This window comes from Lagenorhynchus albirostris, chromosome 19 (genome assembly GCF_949774975.1).
Source record: "Lagenorhynchus albirostris chromosome 19, mLagAlb1.1, whole genome shotgun sequence".
In the NCBI taxonomy this organism is placed as follows: domain Eukaryota; kingdom Metazoa; phylum Chordata; class Mammalia; order Artiodactyla; family Delphinidae; genus Lagenorhynchus; species Lagenorhynchus albirostris.
The window spans coordinates 17,119,925-17,139,367 of NC_083113.1; the positions used below are offsets into that span (position 1 = coordinate 17,119,925).

Below are 19,443 nucleotides of genomic sequence, written 5' to 3' on the forward strand. Positions count from 1 at the left end.
ATTAAAAACCTTTAATTCAAATTAAAAAACAAACAAGCCAAATTGTGATGAGATCTAAACATTTGGGTCTAGGCTGTAGGCTACCTGTTTGTGACCTCTGTTGTGGGAAGGAAGAAATGAGGGGCAATGAGGCTGGGCAGCTAAGGTCGGGATGGCAACAGATCGGAGGCACTGAAGTACGGGGGTGGGAGGTGGGCTTCCAGCTGGAGCAGGGAGACGGAGACTCAGACTCTGGTGGCAATTCAAGCCACAAAGCAAACCGACCTCCAGAAGTAAAGGCAGACAGGGCACCTCAGAAACTTGGACCCCACCTGCCTTCCAATCTCCTGTGCCCAGCTCCGTGGGCTGAGCGTGGGTGTCTCGGGAACACCCCGAGTCCACGGCAGAACTGCACTAGCTCGTTTTTCTTGGGAGGAATACTCTTTCTCCGCCCTCTCCTCCTGCTGCCGACGGTGGATGCAGGCCTGGGCTCCGACTTCTCTATCTCCCCCGTGCCACTCTCCCATCCCTTCTCGACATGTGTACATCTGTCAATCATCCGCCACACTGGGACAGAGTGGGTTAACGGAGGCGCCATGGTGGAGAATGGGACTGGCCTGTGGAGGGGAGCAGAGCTGGCAGAGAGGGTTTGGGGAAGGGGATTTGCCATCGTGTGATCGATCATTTGTCTCCTTTCTCCCCTTCGCTTTCCAGGAAGGAATCACCATTGGTAATAAAGTGGCAGGAATCAAGGAGGTAAACCACCTGTTTTCCCACCATCTGACTACGAGTTCGTCCCCCATCTGTTCATGTTCCTAAATAACTTTCTGAACACCCTGCTGCTTTGCCTAGACGGCTTATGCCCAGTTTCCGAACACTGAAAAGTCGCGACCTGTAAGTTTAATTCTTTAATTCGGCCCCCATATATATCCAAATCCTAAAGGAGATCGAGGCCTGAGTAGAGAGCTTGCAGAGCTGTCATGGTCCTTCACCTTTCCCAGAGGGCTAGGGGCTAAGCTCTGTCCTTCCCTGGAACTGATTCTCTTCTGGTCTCTTTCTCTCTCTGCAAAGGTTCTTAAGGGTGATGAATTCCTGAACTGGAAGGCCCTCTTCGAGGTAAGCAATTGGGCGCCCTTTTTCTCCTGATGGTTGGTCCGGGTAGTGGCAACGCATTCTAGTCTAGCCCTTTTGGTTCTTTCCTGGGAGGGAGTAACTGTCCCACTTAGATGCTGCCCAACTGAAGAAAACCTCCCGGGGAGGCTGTCGTGGCCAGACCTTATTTTCCTAACGTGGCCCACAAAGACAATCTCTGAAAAGGAAAAACTTAATCAGTCAAGAGTTTATTCGAATTCCCTCATCCTCCAGGAAGACACTGAGGCTCTAAGTTGGGTGACTTACCCAAGCTTAGAAGGCTAAGTCAGTGGTAGCGCTGGAATTAGAGCCTGTAGTGCGTGACCCGCACATACTCGCTACATGCCCTCTTGCAAATGTCTTAACTTCTCTGAGCCACGGTTTCCTCATCTGTGATGTGGAGACAATGACAGTACCAACATCAAAAGACTGCTATGGGGCTTCCCTGGTGGTGCAGTGGTTGAGAGTCTGCCTGCCGATGCAGGGGACACAGGTTCGCGTCCCGGTCCGGGAAGATCCCACATGCCGCAGAGCGGCTGGGCCCGTGAGCCATGGCCGCTGAGCCTGTGCGTCCGGAGCCTGTGCTCCGCAACGGGAGAGGCCACAACAGTGAGAGGCCCGCGTACCGCAAAAAAAAAAAAAAAAAAAAAAAAAAAGACTGCTGTGAAGACCAAATGAAATCATGCCCATAAAGCAGTCAGTATAAGGCAGGCACAGAAGAAGTGCTCAGGAAATATTAATGCTTACTGTAATTATAAAACAATGACACCGTCACCGCTACAGAGTCTTCAGCAAGCGCTTACTGATCCATGCTCACCTGACCTGTAACACATCACTCTCATTCTCTTTTTCTGTTTTAGTCTGTCAAAAGGAGACTTCCTTTCGTCAACTGGGATGCTTTTCCTAAGGTAAGAGGCAGTGGGCATTAGGAGAGAAAGGAGGCTGGGGGTGAGGGAAAAAGCAGAGGATCTCAGTGGGAGAGTGGGGAAAGTGAAAGGAGGATAAAGCTTCTTCTGATCAAAGCTAAGTAAATCACACAGAGAAACACATATATCATATGATATCACTTATATGTGGGATCTAAGAAAAGGCTACAAGTGAACTTACCTACAAAATAGAAATAGAGTTACAGATGTAGAAAATAAACTTATGGTTACCTGGGGTGGGGGTAAAGGTGTGGAGGGATAAATTGGAAGATTGGGATTGACGTATACATACTCACTACTATATATAAAATAGATAACTAATACAGACCTACTGTGGAGCACAGGGAGCTCTACTCAATACTCTGTAATGGCCTATATGGGAAAAGAATCTAAAAAAGAGTGGGTATATGTATATGTATAACAGATTCACTTTGCTGAAACTAACACAACATTGTAAATCAACTATATTCCAATAAAGATTAAGAAAAACAAAGCTAAGGGAAATCGCAACTACTATAACTCAGAGGAGAACAGGAGCTTAGGCTGGGGCAGAGATTCCTTTCCACCAGGGCGCCACCCTATCCTGGGCTTTCTTAGGACTCCGGCTCCCCGCCCCCAAGGGTCTCCAAACTGACCGTACCCTCTCTCCCCACAGCTGAGAGGAATGATGGGTAAAGCTGCGGATGCCCAATGACCAGCCCCTTCGAGACCCAGCACTGCTGATACCACTGAAAGAGGGGGCCAGTGTGGGATCTGATCACCATCCTATCTATGATCACTCTTTGCTGCCTCAGTAACTCCAATAAAATGTTTTCCAAACAAACGACTCCCGTATCTGCATCTCTGCCCTTATCTTACTGGGCTCTAGAAAGGAATTAAGATGGAGTGAGCTCCAAGGCTGATAGGCAGAAATCTTGACTTCTGAGAGGGTAGGAAGTAGTGAGACAGGAGAAAGTGGGAAGGGCAGGTATATCAAGCCGGCAAGAGACCCCTTGTGTCTTAGCACCTTAGTACTAGTTGATATCCTTGAGAAGCATGAAGCTGTGAGTGGTTTGGTAACATCCCCAAGGAAGCAATCCTGCCCCCTGAACTCCTGGCACCCTCCCCGACGTGCCTTCTGGGAACCTGACTCCTCTGATGGTGGCAATTCGGTATAACAGAGCTATCTGGAATCCAAGGCTCAGGACCCAGCTTAAATCATAAGAGTTCATCTGAAATCCTGTTTTTAAAATTAAGTAGATTATAAATAAAGAAAACTGGTGGTGTGACCCTGGGTCTTTCTAAGCCTCCTTTCTTTATCTGTGAAATGAGTGTGGAAATAAACAAGAATGATAATAACTACCTTGAAGTTTTGTTATGAAAGTCAAATGAGATAAGGTATATACAGCCCTTTGCACAGGGCCAGGCATAGAGTAGGTGCTCAACAATTGCTTGTTTTCTCCTCTAACCGCTCCCCTCCCCCAGAGCTACCACTCATTATTCACTCACTCACTCACTCACTCACCAATCCATCCATCCATCCATCCATCCATCCATCCATTTACTGAAAAGGTCTAGAAATGTGGAATGGATTCAGTTTCAGTTCCTGCAGGTGTACTCTGTATGGAATCTGTGTACTCTGTGTGCCTGCTCTGTGTACTTAAAATGTTGAATTAGTTGGGATTTTTTCTGGTTTCTCTTGAAAACTGGGAAAATGAGAAAACAAGGGACCCGCGATTGGCTTAAATCCAAGTAATAGCTGCCCTCTTTACCTAGGACGTGGTCTCCAGATCAGCAAAGTTCCACTTGTCAAGTTTCATTTATTTAATTGTCTTTTGGCTCTTACAAGCAACTGAATTTGCAAATTATGGCCTGTAGCTTACTTGAAGTGGTAGACTACATAGGGAAATTAAACTTGTGTAGGGGGAGGAAAAACTTCCTTCTACCCTCTTAAATGCTGCAGCTGGCCTAATAATTAAACTGACATGAGACAGATTAACAGGAGAAAAGCAAACAAATTTAATTTTTTTTTTTTTTTTTTACATATACACAGGTGTCTTCACAGAGGAAAATGGAGACCCAAAGAAGTTGTTAGGTCCAAAAGCCTGTAAGGTGCATACCTTTTTACAAAAAGAATGATAAATTGTGGGGATGTGACAAAGCAAAGGCCCTTGGACTAGGGGCAATAAATCGTGGCTCAGTGACTAGGAAGTATGTGAGGGAAACTAATGGAAGATAAGGGTTATTTTAGTAAGTTTGCTTATACAGACCGGAGTCAACTCCCAGTCTCTGATGATAAGAATGTCCTTCTCTTCCTGGTACAGGGAGGGCACCTTTCTCAAGGAAAAATTTACATCCTGCTCTTAGATAGAAAGGGGGAGAGCCCTTCCTGTATCTGCTGTTTCACAAGTGTCTTCAGCTCAAAATGATCAGTAATCAATAATTAAAGAAGAATATTTTGGGGTGGCATGTTCTGAATCCCTTCACTTGGTTCCAGCTTTCAAGGAGCTTAAAGTCTAGATGAATAAGACATGTAAATGTTGTTTATACCCGTCCTTCTAGTTAACTTACAACAAGAGACACACACACACTAATGAGAAGCAACTTATAAATGAGCTCATTAATGGAAAAGAAAAAAATGGAAAGTGGTCAAATGTCACAATCAATTAAAATATTTTGCAAAGACTGAGTGCTCATAAACTGGGTGATAGGAAATGGAGTAGAGGAAGAAGGAGGGGAAGTCCTTAAGCTACATTTATTGAGTGGCTAGGTTTTAGGGGAGGACACAAGTCATCACAGAGAAGGCAAGAGTACCTTTGAGATAAAGCAGTTCTCAAAGTGTAGTCCTGGCATCAGCAGCAACAGAACCACCGGAGAATTTCCGAGAAGCAGAAATTCTTGGGCTCTACCCCAGATCTACTAAATCAGAAACTGGGCGCGGGGCCCAGCAGTCCATGTCTTAACAAGCTCTCTAGGTGAGGCTAACGGCTGGAGAACCACCAAGAAAGGAAAGCAAGAGAATGATTAATGCAAAATTCAGGATAGTGGTTACCTCGTAGGTGGAGAGACCATCATGTGACAGGGAAGGGGCACAGGGAGGCGGATGGAAGTGACAGAAGGCTTCTATTATTAATGTTTTAATTTTTTCCTTAAACATATCAGAGGGGAGGAAAAAATATCTTTTCCTTCTACCCTTCGAGGTTCTTGGCTCGGTCTCTGTGACGAAAGACAGGTTAACAGGAGAAAAGCATATAAATTTATCTAGTATAAGTCTTAAGTGACATGGGAGCAATCGTAAGTAAATGAAGACCCGAAGAAGCAGTCAAACCTGTATGTTTTTGTGCTAGTTTTTTTTTTTTTTTTTTTTTTTTTCGGTACTCGGGCCTCTCAGCGCTGTGGCCTCTCCCGTTGCAGAGCACAGGCTCCGGACGCGCGAGCGCAGCCGCTCCGCGGCACACGGGATCCCCCCCCCCGGACCGGGGCACAAACCCATGCCCCCTGCATCGGCAGGCGGACTCCCAACCACTGCGCCACCAGGGAAGCCCTTGTGCTAGCTTTGATGGAGAGTGGGAAGTCATGGGAAAACGTGACAGGACAAAAGGGATATGAGCTCAGTGTAGGAAACTGGGGAAACTTAGCAAGGTGTGTTCACTAAGATTCCTCTTGGGGGGTCCCTCTATCTTCGAGACAAGGATGATCCTTTCCCCTGGGTAGAGGGAGGGCACTTCTCACATGAGGGTCTTATGACTTGCTTCTAGGGAACGTCAGTGAGTCCTTCCTGCACCTATTTTCTCGAATTCCTTCAGCTTGGAATATTCAATATGCTGAGGCACCATATTTTGGGGTAGGGTGTCCTGAACCCCGCCAATACACATTTTATACATACTTATGTATGCAGCGTTCCACACCAATATGTGACCAAAACAAGAAAATGGCTTTGAGTAATTTGTGAGTGCTGGGGGGATGCAGAGTAAAGAAACAGCTGGAGTCTAGGAAGACCGGAATCTGGAGGAAAAGAACTTGCAGACATGCTTGTGTAAGTGGGTAACGGATGCACTCTAGATCAAATGAAACTGACAAAAATGTACCAACATGGGTGAGATAATTCAGAGGATTCAAAGAACAGAAGACAAGATACCTGTTCTCTCTGGGGAATGTGTAGGATGAGAAAGAAGCCAAGAAGTAGCCATACTTCACTCTACACTTTATAAAAACAACCAATGCATTCTGTGTGGACATTATGCCACTCATTAAATAGGGTGTAGAGATATATGTTGAAATATGGAACAATCTCGAAGATATAGTAGAATGAAAAAAAAAAGGGGGCAGAGCAGTGTGAATAGTATATTAGAAAAAAAGATGGTACAAATATATGCTCTTATATGCGTAAAGTATCTCTAGAGTAAAACTCAGGAAGTAACAGTGATCACCTCTGGGGACTGACGTACTCGCACTCTGTGCCCTTTTGGATTTTATGAAAAAAATTCTTTTTACCATGTGTACATATTCAAAAGGATAAAGTAAAAAAACAAAACCTTAATAAAACAAACACATTAAGGTGTCAGGGCCTAGCCCGTGAACTGGTCCTGCGTAAACACTTCTTACTGAGTGAATGATACGGATTTCCCATACATTTACCACACCCTTCTGCTGCTCAGAGTGTGGTCCTTGGACCAGAAGAATTAGCACCAGTTGGGCTTGTGAGAAAGCAGAATCTCAGCCCACCCCAGAGCCAATGAATCAGAATATGCATTTTTATTTTTATTTATTTATTTTTTGCGGTATGCGGGCCTCTCACTGTTGTGGCCTCTCCCATTGCGGAGCACAGGCTCTGGACGCGCAGGCTCAGTGGCCATGGCTGACAGGCCCAACCGCTCCGCGGCATGTGGGATCTTCCCGGACCGGGGCACGAACCCGTGTCCCCTGCATCGGCAGTCGGACTCTCAACCACTGCGCCACCAGGGAAGCCCCAGAATATGCATTTTAACAAGACCCCCCCCCCCCGCCCACCCCCATAGGATTCAAATGCACAGTGAAGTTTGAGAAATACTGACTGCCTGAGGCATTATGTTAAGTGCGGTGCAGAATGCCTTCAAGGAGCTTCTGATCCAGCTGCAGTTAAAGGAAGTGCATAGGTAGAAAGCGCGGGATACAACTAGAAAAGGTGCATTTAGATTCGGCAGAAGGGAGAAATTCTTTTGGAGTCAGGGTAAAAAAAACTAGGGGAGGGACTTCTCTGGCGGTCCAGTGGTGAAGACTCTGCGCTTCCACTGCAGGGGGCGTGGGTTCATCCCCGGTCAGGGAACTAAGATCCCACATGCTGTGCTGCGCGGCCAAAAGAAAATGAACAAACAAAAGCCCTCCAAAAACTAGGGGAAGTAACCTTTGAGCTGGGCATTGAAGAATATTTGAAAAATATTTTTTAAAAAAGTGTACTTTTGTTCTTTTGGAGCAAGGGGGAGGATGGTGGAGGGTCCCCCCAGCAGGCAGAGCAGAAATGCAGAACTGGTAGTGCAGCATACTGAATTGGGGACATTGTAATTCAGCCTGGCTACGGGGTAGGGGCTGAAGGCTGGAAATGCAGGTTGGGTCTGATGATGGAGGGCCATGGATACAAGGCTGAGAAATTTCCACCCCATCCCGCGGTCAGTGAAGAGATTCCTGCGGGTGGTAACAATCACAGCAACAATAGCCACTCTTATTTGGTTCTCATCACAAGCCAGGCTTCATGCCAAGTGCTTTGCATGTATTATCTCAGTTGGTCCACATAACAACGCTATTAGGTTGGCACCAATATCCCCATCTCACAAGTGAAGAAACCGAATCTCAGAGAGATGAAGTACTTTGTTTAGGCTCACACAGCCTTAAACAGAGCCAGAACTAAGCCCGCATGGACCTAGGACATTACCCCACTTTAACTGGAGTTGTGCAACATTCATTTGCTTTATAAACTGGGGTTCTATATAAGATTTTGCTGGACAAAATGCTTCCATTTCATAAAAAAGTTTGGACATCACTGCTGAGAATGATGGGCAGCTGCTGAAGGCATTTAAGGCATTATAGCCTGGTGGTTAGAACACAAGTTTTCAAATCAGTCAGATCTGGTTTCAGATTCTGTTCCTACCACTTTACTAGCTATGTGACCTCTGGGTGACCACGCTGTTGGGGCCTCAGTTTTATCATCTGTAAAGTGGGAATAATATCAATACTTTATAGGAGTTAAGAAACACTCAATAAATGTTAACCTAACATTCATATTAACAAAGGGTAGCTGTTATTAGTACTCTCTGTAACTCCAGTCAGATCATGACCCAGATAGATTCACACTGAGAGAGCTAATATTCACAACTGCATGCATTTGCTCTCTCCTAACAGATGAGGAAACTGAAGCTCAGACAGGTGAAGTGACTTTCCCAAGGGCATCCGGAGAGGAAGCAGCTGAGCCAGGTTTTGAACCCAGGTTCTGTTAGACTCCAAAGCCTTAGAGCTTTTAATAATTCTAATTTCCTGTCCATAACACACAAAAAGAGCGCCTACCATGTGTAAGATATTGTGTTAGTACTTTACATTTGTGATCTTATTTAATTCTTACAACTTTATGAAGTCAGTACTATAATCAAGTCTGTCTTATACAAAGGAAAATAAAACTCAAAGGGGCAAATCATGGCTCGGTTTAACTTTCTGTCAATGAAGTTTCTCGTCAAATTTCTGAATGATAAAACCAGGACTGAAGTACAGAGTTGTGCCTACGTGCACCCCAGCAAGCGCCATCCAAGGGATACACTGGAAACTTGCAAAATATGCAAAGAGGCAGGTACCCGGATTCCCACAGCAGCAATGCTTGCAATAGCTCAATGGTGGAAACCACCTGTATGTCCATCAACAAGAGAATGGATAAATAAAATGTGGTATGTCCATCTGGTGGAATGGTAGATATCCAGCAGTGAAAATGAGATAGAGTTACATGTATCAACCAGGCTGAGGTTAAAAAATGTTAATTGAAAAATGCAAGTTGCAAAATAGTACCTGCAGTGTGAAACCATTAATACGAAGCCTAAAAACATGCAAAGCGATGCTATGTGTTTATGGGTACATCTACCTGCCGTAAAAGTGTAAATACCAGTGGGAAGGATTTTCACTAACTTGAGGATTGTGTTCCCTCTGGGAATGGAAGAAAATAGGTTCAAGAAAGGTACCATCAGGCTTCAGCTCTATCTATAACGTTTTAGTTTTTAAAACAAGTCTGAAGCAAATAGGTCAAAATGTTAAGATGGATAAAGCTGAGGGATATGTACGCCAGGCTTTGTGAATGTGGTTTCCCCTATTTTTATGTATGTTTGAAATATTTCATGTTAAAATATTTTAAAGCAACAACAATAAAGACACCTTAATTTCAACCTGCCCAAAGCCCTTCAGCCATGAAGGGGTTCTGTGGCTGACACCGCACTCCTCACGCCACCTCCTAAGTACAGTGGGTCCTGAGAGCCTGGTTTGCTTCGTTACAAATGCCCACGACACTGGCACTGTGGAGGCAGCCCAAGAACTTCGACAGAGGAAATGTCCTCAGATGCTTCTGAGAAGTGAACACAACGTGGCACCCTTGACAACTATCATGCTATTAAGACCTCCCACTGCATTTCCCAACGCCCAACAGATAAACCTACAGCAGAATTCCTGGGTGCTCCTCTCTAAAGCCAACGACAACCCAAACAAACAAAAAGCCCCCAGTCCTCTCCCACTAACAGGCCCCTCCCATTCCTCATATGAACCTGAGTCTCCCAGACCGGGGACTGGAGTACTGGTCCTCAGTGCCTCCTACTGCAGCTGACCTCTTTCACAACTGCTGTCCCACCAGACCCTCCATCACCCGTGGATACACAGTCACCTCCCAGGAGCCCTGAAAGCTCCTTCTTTTACGTTAAATCAGATCATGCCGTCTTTCCACTCTTGACGCTCCGATGATTTCCCGTTACTTTCAGAATAAACCCTACCAACTTTACGATGGGCCTCTTCTCCTATCTCCCCGACTTCCCTGCTCACTCTGGTCCAGGCACCCAGCCTCTCTGGGGCTCCTCCAACAGGCCCAGCTTGCCCCCTCCCTACATGACTCATTCCTCACTGCCCTTGCTGCCTCACTTCATTCAGTTCTCTTGAGATGACAGCTCCTCTGTGAGACCTTTGCAATCTGACCACACTACCTAAAGAATCACCTGCCCTCGTGATCCTCTAATTCTGCTTGATTTCTTGTTATAGCATTTATCGCTACCAGAAACATCTCTACTAACTTGTTATCTTTAGGGTCCTCAAGAGCTGCACCCTCCAGTGCAGCTATCCACTGTCCACATGTGGCCATGGAGCAGTTGAAACGGGACTCGTCCTAATTGAGATATGGGGCAACTGTAAAACATGTACAAAAAAGAGTATACGTATCTCACGAGTATTTTTATATTACATGTTTGAATAACATTTTGGATATATTGGGTTACAGAAAAGATATTAAAATTTACGTCACTGGTCTTTTCTTACTTTTATCAAAATCTGGCTATTGGAAACTTTTAAATTACATATACGGCTCACATTCTGTATTTTAGATAGAGCTAATCTAGAAGAAGATCAGTGCTATGAAGATAGGAACTCTTTTGCTGCCCACTGTATCCCTAGCACACAGTGCCTGGCACACAGTAGGCACTCAATAAACACTTGTGAATTGAATGAAGGACCAATCCCCTCGTCCATGCCTAAGCTTACATGCACAATCAAATACCGTTCTTTCACTCCCCCTCCTACAGGCGAGGAGCCCTACCTTAAAATTCCCCAGCGCCTCTCATGTGATTCTCTGCATTCCTGATACAATGTGTCCTCACGGGGTCACTGTGATCATCTCAACCAGAAACCCTCCCCCACCATGACAAACCTCACTCCCTACATACAGCACCCTCATCACTCATTCTCAGCGTAGCATCAGGAATCAACGTCCATCTAGCATTGGTGACCTGATGAAAAGGTCCCTCAAGACTTCTGATGATCACAGATCCCCCTTACGGCTTATGGCCACGATAGCCCTCCTCACTAATTCCCAACAGAACCTCTGGGGCTCCTCCCCTAAGGAAGCAGGAACCAGAAAACTAATTTTGACTCCCTAAATTATCTCCAAATCAGATTATTCAGAGTTACAGAGTCAGGCTGGCTGGATTGAGACACCAAGGTCTCATTCACCATACAACTTAAAAACTGTGTCCTGGCAACTCCCTGGCAGTCCAGTGGTTTGGACTCCGCGTTCTCATTGCTGAGGGCCGGGTCGGGGAACTAATATAATCCCACACGCCACGTGGTGTGGCCAAAAAAAAAAAAAAATTGTATCCCTTTACCAGGCCACCTTGTTATTTCTTATCAATCAAATCGTCTGCACCATGATATTGCCCTGGATATATTTTTGTATAATTCATTCAGTGTAAACCTTTGCGACATGGCACGATATTTGTAACACATTTTACCTTGGCTTTGATTCATTTCTCAATATACCGCAGAGAAACCTCCCAAGGTCTCTCCTGACCTGAGAGAAGCCCCGTCCAGCTCCCTGCCCAGGAATAAATCCTCCTCCCCTTGAGCCCCAAACTTACTTCCATCTTTTAAAATTGATTACATGTTGAGATAATATACTTTGAACATGTTGGGTTAAATAAAATATATTAACGTTAATTTTATGTTTCTTTTTACTTCTTATAATGTAGCTATTAAAAATGGCTTACATTGTATTTCCACTGGAGAGTGCCAGGGTTGATAGAAGGATACAATGCAAAGCTCTTAGCCCAGTGACTGACACATAATAAATATCTGATAAATTCTCTAAATGCATTTTTTACAGGTTGCTTCCACGTGAAAAGTTTTTTTGCTGTTTATTGAGGATGCAGCCATGAAAAAAATTGAACTGCCCTGTGGCGCTCAGCTCTAACTGGGGAGACACACAATAGGTAAGTGAACACAGAACAAGGCACTTTCAGATCATGATAAATACTCTCTGAAAACGAAACAAAACGGGCAGTGGAACAGCAAGAACTGGCAGTGTCTCTTTAATTAAGGTATCAGGGAGGTCTCTATGAGCTGGTAACATTTGAGCTGAGACGTGGATGGCTAACAAAGTAGCTGGTCCTAAAAGGCTTGGGGGCAGGAGTTCCAGGCAGAGGGAAGAGACTCTGTAAAAGCCTTGAAGTAAGAATGAAGCTTCTATAATTGAGGAACGGAAAAGAGCTCTTGTGCTCAGGAAAAAGTTAGTAGGAAATGAGCCTGCAGAGGTGGAGGTGTGGTGGCAGGCTGCTCATAAGGGCCCAGTAGGCTGTGGTCATTGATATTTGAAGTGTGACAGGGAACTTTTGTAGCCATGTCCACCCAGTTCTTGCAGAGAATGAAGCCCTAACACTCTAAGGCATCCATTGCATGTCATGAATTAGGTCATCCCCTATTGTATTAGCAAGAGAATGGTACTAGCCAGTATCATCCTTTGGAAAATTGAGTAAACAGTCACTCATACCATTCTCTGCAGGGCTTAGTTCTCTCCCAAGACCCTGAGAAAGGCTGCATGAGAGGATATTTAGCAAGAGATTTGAAAAAAGATCACTTTGACTACAGCGTACTGAGTGGAGGGCGTAGGGGCCAAGAGGCAGGAATGGAAGCATGGCGATCTGTGAGGAGTCCTCCACTGTGGCTCAGATGAGAGATGGCAGTGCCTTCCACTGGTACTGCAGCTCGTTAGTGAGAAATGAGTATGTATTTTGGAAGCTGGAACCAACTGGACCCAATGCATTAGACATGGAGAGGAAAAGGAGAGAGAGAGAGGAAGGAGTCAAGGATAACTACTGAGTTTTTGGTTTAAGCAACTGGGTGGATGCCAGTGCCATGAATGGTGATTTGGATTCTAGTTCTGCTGGGGGACCCAGGGCAGATAAGTGACTTACTCTCTGCTGAGTCTCAGTTTTCTCATCTGTAAAATGGGGGTTGCCATGGAGGTTTGATGAGATCATGCACGGAAAGCACAGGTCTGGCACACGGTAAGCACTTAAACTGCTGTTATTATCATCGTGATCATTCTTGTACAATTAGCACACTGCAGCAGTTAAAAGCAAGGGCTTTGAAACCAGTCGGACCTCAGTTGAGTCCCTGCATTGTTATGTGACCTTGGCAAGGTCAATTCATATCTCTGAGCCTTAGGTTCTTCTTCTGTAAAGGGGATTAACAGCAATATCCTCCCTTCAGATCCAGTTGTGAGGATTCAGTGAGTCCTGAATATGAAATGCTTAGCACTGGGCATAGTACATAGTAATTGCTCAGTAAACAGGCCCTAAGTGCTAGAGTAATTTGACTTTTCTTCTGTGTGTGTTTGGGGGCAGAATTATTACTTAAAATAAGCCTTTTTTAAAAAAACATCTTTATTGGTAAAATAAGTATATATATATATATTTTAAAGGGAACTTTATTTTTATTTATTTTTTTTGGCTGCATTGGGTCTTCATTGTTGCGTGCAGACTTTCTCTAGTTGCGGCAAGCGGCGGCTACTCTTCATTGTGGTGCGCGGGCTTCTCATTGCGGTGGCTTCTCTTGTTGCGGAGCATGGGCTCTAGCCGTGCAGGCTTCAGTAGTTGTGGCATGCGGGCTCAGTAGTTGTGGCTCACGGGCTCTAGAGTGCAGGCTCAGTAGTTGTGGCGCGTGGGCTTAGTTGCTCCATGGCATGTGGGATCTTCCCAGACCAGGGCTCGAACCCATGTCCCCTGCACTGACAGGCGGATCCTTAACCACTGCGCCACCAGAGAAGCCCTAAGCCTTTATATTTTTATTATGAAAAATATGTGCTCACTGGGAAAATGCAAACAGTACAGAATTATGTAAAGTAGCAGGTGAGAGCTGACCTACCTCTCCTTCCCCTAACTCCGTAAGTAACCACTGTTGGCTGCTGCATAGCCTTTCCCAATTTCTCTCTCTCTCTCTCCACCCCCCCGCCACACATACACACCTGTGTGCATGCACGTTCCCCTCTTCTTCTGGAGGCACAATAAAACAATGGCTGAGAGCTCAGCCTCCAGAGTAACACAGACCCAGGTTCTAGTCCTACTGCTGCCACTTTAATTGCCATGAGATATTGGGCAAGTGATTAACAGTCAATCTAAGATTCAGGTTCCCTTTTTGTAAAAAGAAAGGCCATGGCAGTACCGACGCTGTGGTTTGGTAAGGAATAGTGTGTGCACAGGGATTAGCACTATGACTGCGTGTATGAAGGTCTCGGACACTTAGCTGCTACTATTGCATACATAATGGATCATACTGTTTACTGTATGCTTTTATGCAACTCTTTTTTCTTTCCTGTTTTTTTTACACTTTAGAAAGTTTTAATTCCTAGCTTTTTAATGCTCTTTTGCAATCCTTCCTTCCTTCCTTCCTTCCTTCCTTCCTTCCTTTCTTCCTTTCTTTCTTTCTTCCTTCCTTCCTTCCTTCCTTCCTTCCTTCCTTCCTTCCTTCCTTCCTTTCCTCACTTTAGAAAGTTTTAATTTCCCTTTTTTTAATTGAGGCAAAATTGGTACACAAACTTCAGGTGTATACTATTATAATTTGACATCTGTATGCACTACAAAGTGATCACCACCACAGGTCTCGTCACCATGTATCGCCACACGGTTGATCTTACATCTGTTTTTGTAGCTAAGATGTCTTGAGCCTCTTTCCACACCACGACTCATCAAGATTCGATGCAGGGTTAAGGAGTTGGACCCCTTGTCATCTCCTCATCCCTAAGTTTCTGCTTCTGAGAGATTCCTGGCTGCATGTGAGTAACAGAGGCCACAGCCTCTGCGGTGTCCGGGCCTCCCAGGATTCGGAGGCAGGTAGTAACCTTGTCTACCCAGGAGGTGGCAGGCAGAGTCCAAGGGAGGACATCAAGTAGCGCAAGGAGAGTGTGGGGCCCTCACAGCCTTTCACCCCTGTGGTCTGTACCCTTGCAACTTGCTGTGGCTTCTGAAGTTGAACCTTGTCTTCTGCGAGGGGGTCACGGCCCCTACTTTCACTTTTCCTTGGGGCACCTCAGGCAGACTTCAGACGGTCCAGAGACCAAGCTAGTCTTAGATCCCAATATACTGATGTCATCGTTTTATAGAACCTGCTGTCTTGAGTATTTTGTAACTGGCTTTATGATTGTAATATGTTTTTTAATTTTCGTCTTCCCCCCATGCCCCTGCCACTGCCGTCCTTTTTTGGAGAGCGTCTACTGGTTTTGGTAGATGGTTATTTTCGTCCCAGCTCTCTCCCACCGTACACGTACTGCTCTTTCGTTCTGGGACTTATTCCCTCTTCTTCAATGATCTAAGCTTCCTCCTAGTACCAATCTCTTCTCTATGCTCTATTAATTCAAACAGTCCTACTTTTCTTCTTTTTCTGCTCCAACCGTGTCACAAAACTCAGACATCCTCTTTCATCCTCTTTGCTCAAAGGTCCTTGGATTACTTACCCACGTCTGTACCAGTTTTCCTCTTTGTGAGAGAGCTTGTCTTGGATTCTTGAGGACCATTTCCTTGAGAGGTGAAAAACCTTTAAAGTCTTATTTGCAGAGGAAGTCATGGGAGGGGTCAGACAAATGACAGTGGCATGGGATGAAAGGTCAGGAACAAGGTTGGTGATTTCTTTGGCGCAGGACAGGTCTTGGCAAGGGTCATAACTGTATTAGGGCCAAGAATAATTTGTTTCCTATCTGGCCCATGGACTGTTGTCAGGATCAAATGAGATAAGAGTCTGAAACCACTTTGTAACATGTGAAGCATCTTATAACCTGTTAGGTATCATCAGTCCACAAAATCACCCACATCCCACCCACGCTGTGGCAGGAAGAGCGTAAGATGGAAAGTCAAGAGACCTGGGTCTGCTATCCACTCGTTGAGAGTGCGGAGCAAGCTTCCTGCTCCAGCAGATTGGTTCAGTCATTTGTTGAACACCTGCCTGTGTCATGGATGGTTCTGCGTGCTGGGGACGCACAGGTGAACAAAAAAGACAGGTTATCCTGGAACCCACATTCAAGAGGGGAAGACAGTCAATAAACAAGTAAACAAACAAATAACAATAATAAAGAAGAAATACTTGAGGCTAACGATGGTAGATTGAATACCCGTGTCTCCTTTGGGTCCCTTCTGAAATCGTACCATAATGACAGTAAAGAGATCTTTCTGAGAGGCACTAGGCCCATAAGGACGGGGAGAAGAAAAGAGGATACGATGCCACCAAAATTTTGGAAGCCCATGAGTGAGTGGTAACTGGTAACTGACTTGGCAGACCTATGAGAGTTGAATCTCAAGCCAGTTGTAGGAAAAACCAAGACTCAACCCAGTTTCTACTGCAGGGCCCACAGAGAGCTAACGAACTGGTGGCAAGAGGTACCTCTGGAAACGGGGGTGAAGTGCAAGCTAACATAAGGGAGAGTGGTTGAAAGTTTATTTGGAAAGAACCCCCAGATCTCTTCCCCAGCTTCCTGATGCAAGGCAACTGCTCCTCATCCAGGAAAAGACTGGAGTTTTATTCTCTGGAGCGGAGAACACAGAGGGTTTTTGGAATGTGGGACACCAGACACACTAGGAAGAGGGAGCAATGTAATGTACATCAGAGATTAAAGGAATGCTACATGTTGAGACCTTCCAGCTGTCTTTTCCATGTGGCTCCTAAATTTCTGGCAGTCCAACTTTCACCCTCCAGGCAGGAGATGAGAAGAATCTTTTCTGGGAACTTTGGTCAGCTCAAGAGGAAGACCCCTAAGCATTGACATGGGAGGTTCCCCAACTAAATGACCCAGCTGAAGCCTAACTCATGGGCTCACAGCTTCCATTCCTTATTTAATACCTATGGAAGGCAGCCTCCAAGACAGCCCCAGCGATCCCACCTCCTTGTATTCACCCACTTGTATAATTCACTCCCCCTTTCAAAATGGGCTGAGTGGGAATTCCCTAGTGGTCCAGTGGCTAAGACTTGGCGCTTTCACTGCCATGGACCTGAGTTTGATCCCTGGTCAGGGAACTAAGATCCTGCAAGGGGCAATGTGAGGCCAGAAAAAAAAATGGGCTGTGAAAAAGTGATGGAAGATCACTTTGAAGATTAGGTTTTTAAAGACTGCCTTCCTTCTTGTCGTCTCTTGCTTTCTTGCTCTGGTGGAAGCCAGCTGCCCCGCAGAGAGGCCCACACAGTAAGGAACTGAGAGAGGCCTCCAGCCCATAGCCAGCAAGGAACTGAGGCCCTCAGTTCAGAAGCCCTCAAGGAACTTAATTCTGCCAACAACCATATTTTTATGTGAACATTTTCAAATATGATAACAAGCAGATGGAGAGCTTCCCTGGTGGCGCAGTGGTTGAGAGTCCGCCTGCCGATGCAGCGGACGCAGGTTCGTGCCCCGGTCCGGGAGGATCCCACGTGCCGCGGAGCGGCTGGGCCCGTGAGCTATGGCCGCTGAGCCTGCGCGTCCGGAGCCTGTGCGGGAGAGGCCACAACAGTGAGAGGCCCGCGTGCCGCAAAAGGAAAAAAAAAAAAAAAAAGCAGATGGAATAGTACAATAGAATCTTAACCATCACCCAGATTCAACATTTATGGAGATTTTGCCATATTTTCATTCCTCTTTTTCCCTTTTCTGACTTTAAAGCAAACCCTAGACACCAGGTCATATTATTTTTATATACTTTGCATATATCTCAAAAAAGTATTATTCTCCTTCCTTCTTTTCAAGATGAGCAGACAATCAAGGATTCGCAGATGTCTGATGACAACTTCTGACCTAAAGAACAGAGGCCAGGGGACTTTCCTGATGGTCCAGTGGTTAGGAATCCACCTTCCAATGCAGGGGACGCAGGTTTGATCCCTGGTGGGGGAAGTAAGATCCCACATGCTGCAGGGCAACTAAGCCTACGCACCACAACTAGAGAAAAGCCCATGCACGGCGGCGAGGAACCTGCGCACCATGGCAGAGACCCACTGCAGCCAAAAAAAAAAAAAAAAGTAGAAGCCAGTACCTAAAAAAGTAACTTGGAACAGGGAGATGAAAATTCCTTAAAGAGATAAGAGCGGATATTATAACCATGAAACAAAGTCAAGAATAAAAGAGAGTACGTGGATATGAAAGGTGATAGCAAAAAGGAAAAATTAAACAGAAGGGCTGGAAGATAAATGAGGAAATCTCACAGGAAGTAGAGCAAAAAGATGAAATGATGGAATATGGTAGAGAAGGAAAAATTAGTGGGTCAGGCTAGGAGGTCCCATGTCCCCCAAATAATAGGAGTTCTAGAAAGAGAAAAGAGAGAAAATGAAGGCAAGGAGATAATCACAAAATGTTTTAAGAGAATATCCCCAAACTGAAGGATACTATCTTGCAAATTGAAAGAGTCCCAGTGCCTAGTGCAATGGATGAAATTTTAGAATACTTGTGAGAAAGGTAAAGGACCCTACAAGTTTCCACTAAGAAAAAGATAGACCATAAACAAGGAATCAGGAATCAGAATGTCTTGGGTACTTTCAACAAGACTGGGTGCTAGATGGCAATATGGCAAAGTCTTGAATATTCTGAAGGAAAATGATTTCCCATCTAGAATTCCACACGTAACCCATATCAGTGAAGCATGAAGGTAGAATGAAGACATTTTCTGACATGCAGAGTCTCAAAACATTTATTACTTTCTAGAGAAGCTGTTAGAGGACATAAACAAGGGGAGAGAAACAGGAGCAGAGAAGCAAAAGACGTCTCAATTTAAAAACGTCCAGGGGTCAGCTGTACACCTGGCATAAACCACCACCAGTCAAGACTGGAACAGGTCAGAAAGTTCTTGGAGAGATCTCTTCAAGAAGATGAATCTGTCTCCTACTAATAACTCTGAAGGTCTTGAGAGGAGATAAGACAATTGGCAAAGAGTTCGGGTGAAATCAATGATAAGTATGTAAAAAACTGAGGATATGAAAAATAAGGCAACTACGAATTCTGGGGTGGAGGGAAAGTTGTGCAGGGTATAAAAGTAATCATAGTTTACTATAGAGCTCCATTATTTACATAGTCACAGTAATGTAAACATTGAGTATTATTCTAACACAATTATGATGTAAGTATATTATGAATATACAGAGTGGGAAGGGTGCATGTGTGTTTATGTATTGGGGAGAGCCAAATCCACCTCTGACATTGGGGTAAGTTCACAGATAAAACCTTATATTGAAAAATGAGAGAGTATAGTAAAATAAGTAAGTTCCTTACAGACACGAGGGATAAATATTCAGTTGAAAAAAGGTGAAAGCCGTTGTCTCCAGGAAGGGGTAAATGTTTGTGGTGGGGCAAGAGGGTGAGCGATGCTCTTTTTCCCAGCAAACTATCTGACTCATTACACAGTGTGCATGTATACCTTTTATAAAAATAACAAGGAAGACCAAAAAA

The 19,443-nt window shown here is 45.0% G+C and overlaps 1 protein-coding gene across 1 annotated transcript; it reads left to right on the forward strand.

Moving 5' to 3' along the window:
* Positions 1-267: 267 nt before the first annotated feature.
* KRTDAP (keratinocyte differentiation associated protein) lies at positions 268-2,859 on the forward strand. Its single transcript, XM_060131834.1, has 4 exons — positions 268-735; positions 1,051-1,095; positions 1,971-2,018; positions 2,692-2,859. The coding sequence occupies exons 1-4, from the start codon at positions 457-459 to the stop codon at positions 2,728-2,730; spliced, it is 411 nt and encodes a 136-aa protein (XP_059987817.1). The 5' UTR covers positions 268-456; the 3' UTR covers positions 2,731-2,859.
* The last annotated feature ends 16,584 nt before the right edge of the window (positions 2,860-19,443 follow it).

What these genes read in the sequence shown, in the direction of transcription:
- KRTDAP (XM_060131834.1), top strand. Translation starts at nt 457, where the DNA reads ATGCAGGCCTGGGCTCCGACTTCTCTATCTCCCCCGTGCCACTCTCCC. An exon ending in AAGTGGCAGGAATCAAGGAG is followed by an intron (nt 736 to 1,050) that starts GTAAACCACCTG and finishes CTCTCTGCAAAG; the next exon opens with GTTCTTAAGGGTGATGAATT. An exon ending in ACTGGGATGCTTTTCCTAAG is followed by an intron (nt 2,019 to 2,691) that starts GTAAGAGGCAGT and finishes CTCTCCCCACAG; the next exon opens with CTGAGAGGAATGATGGGTAA.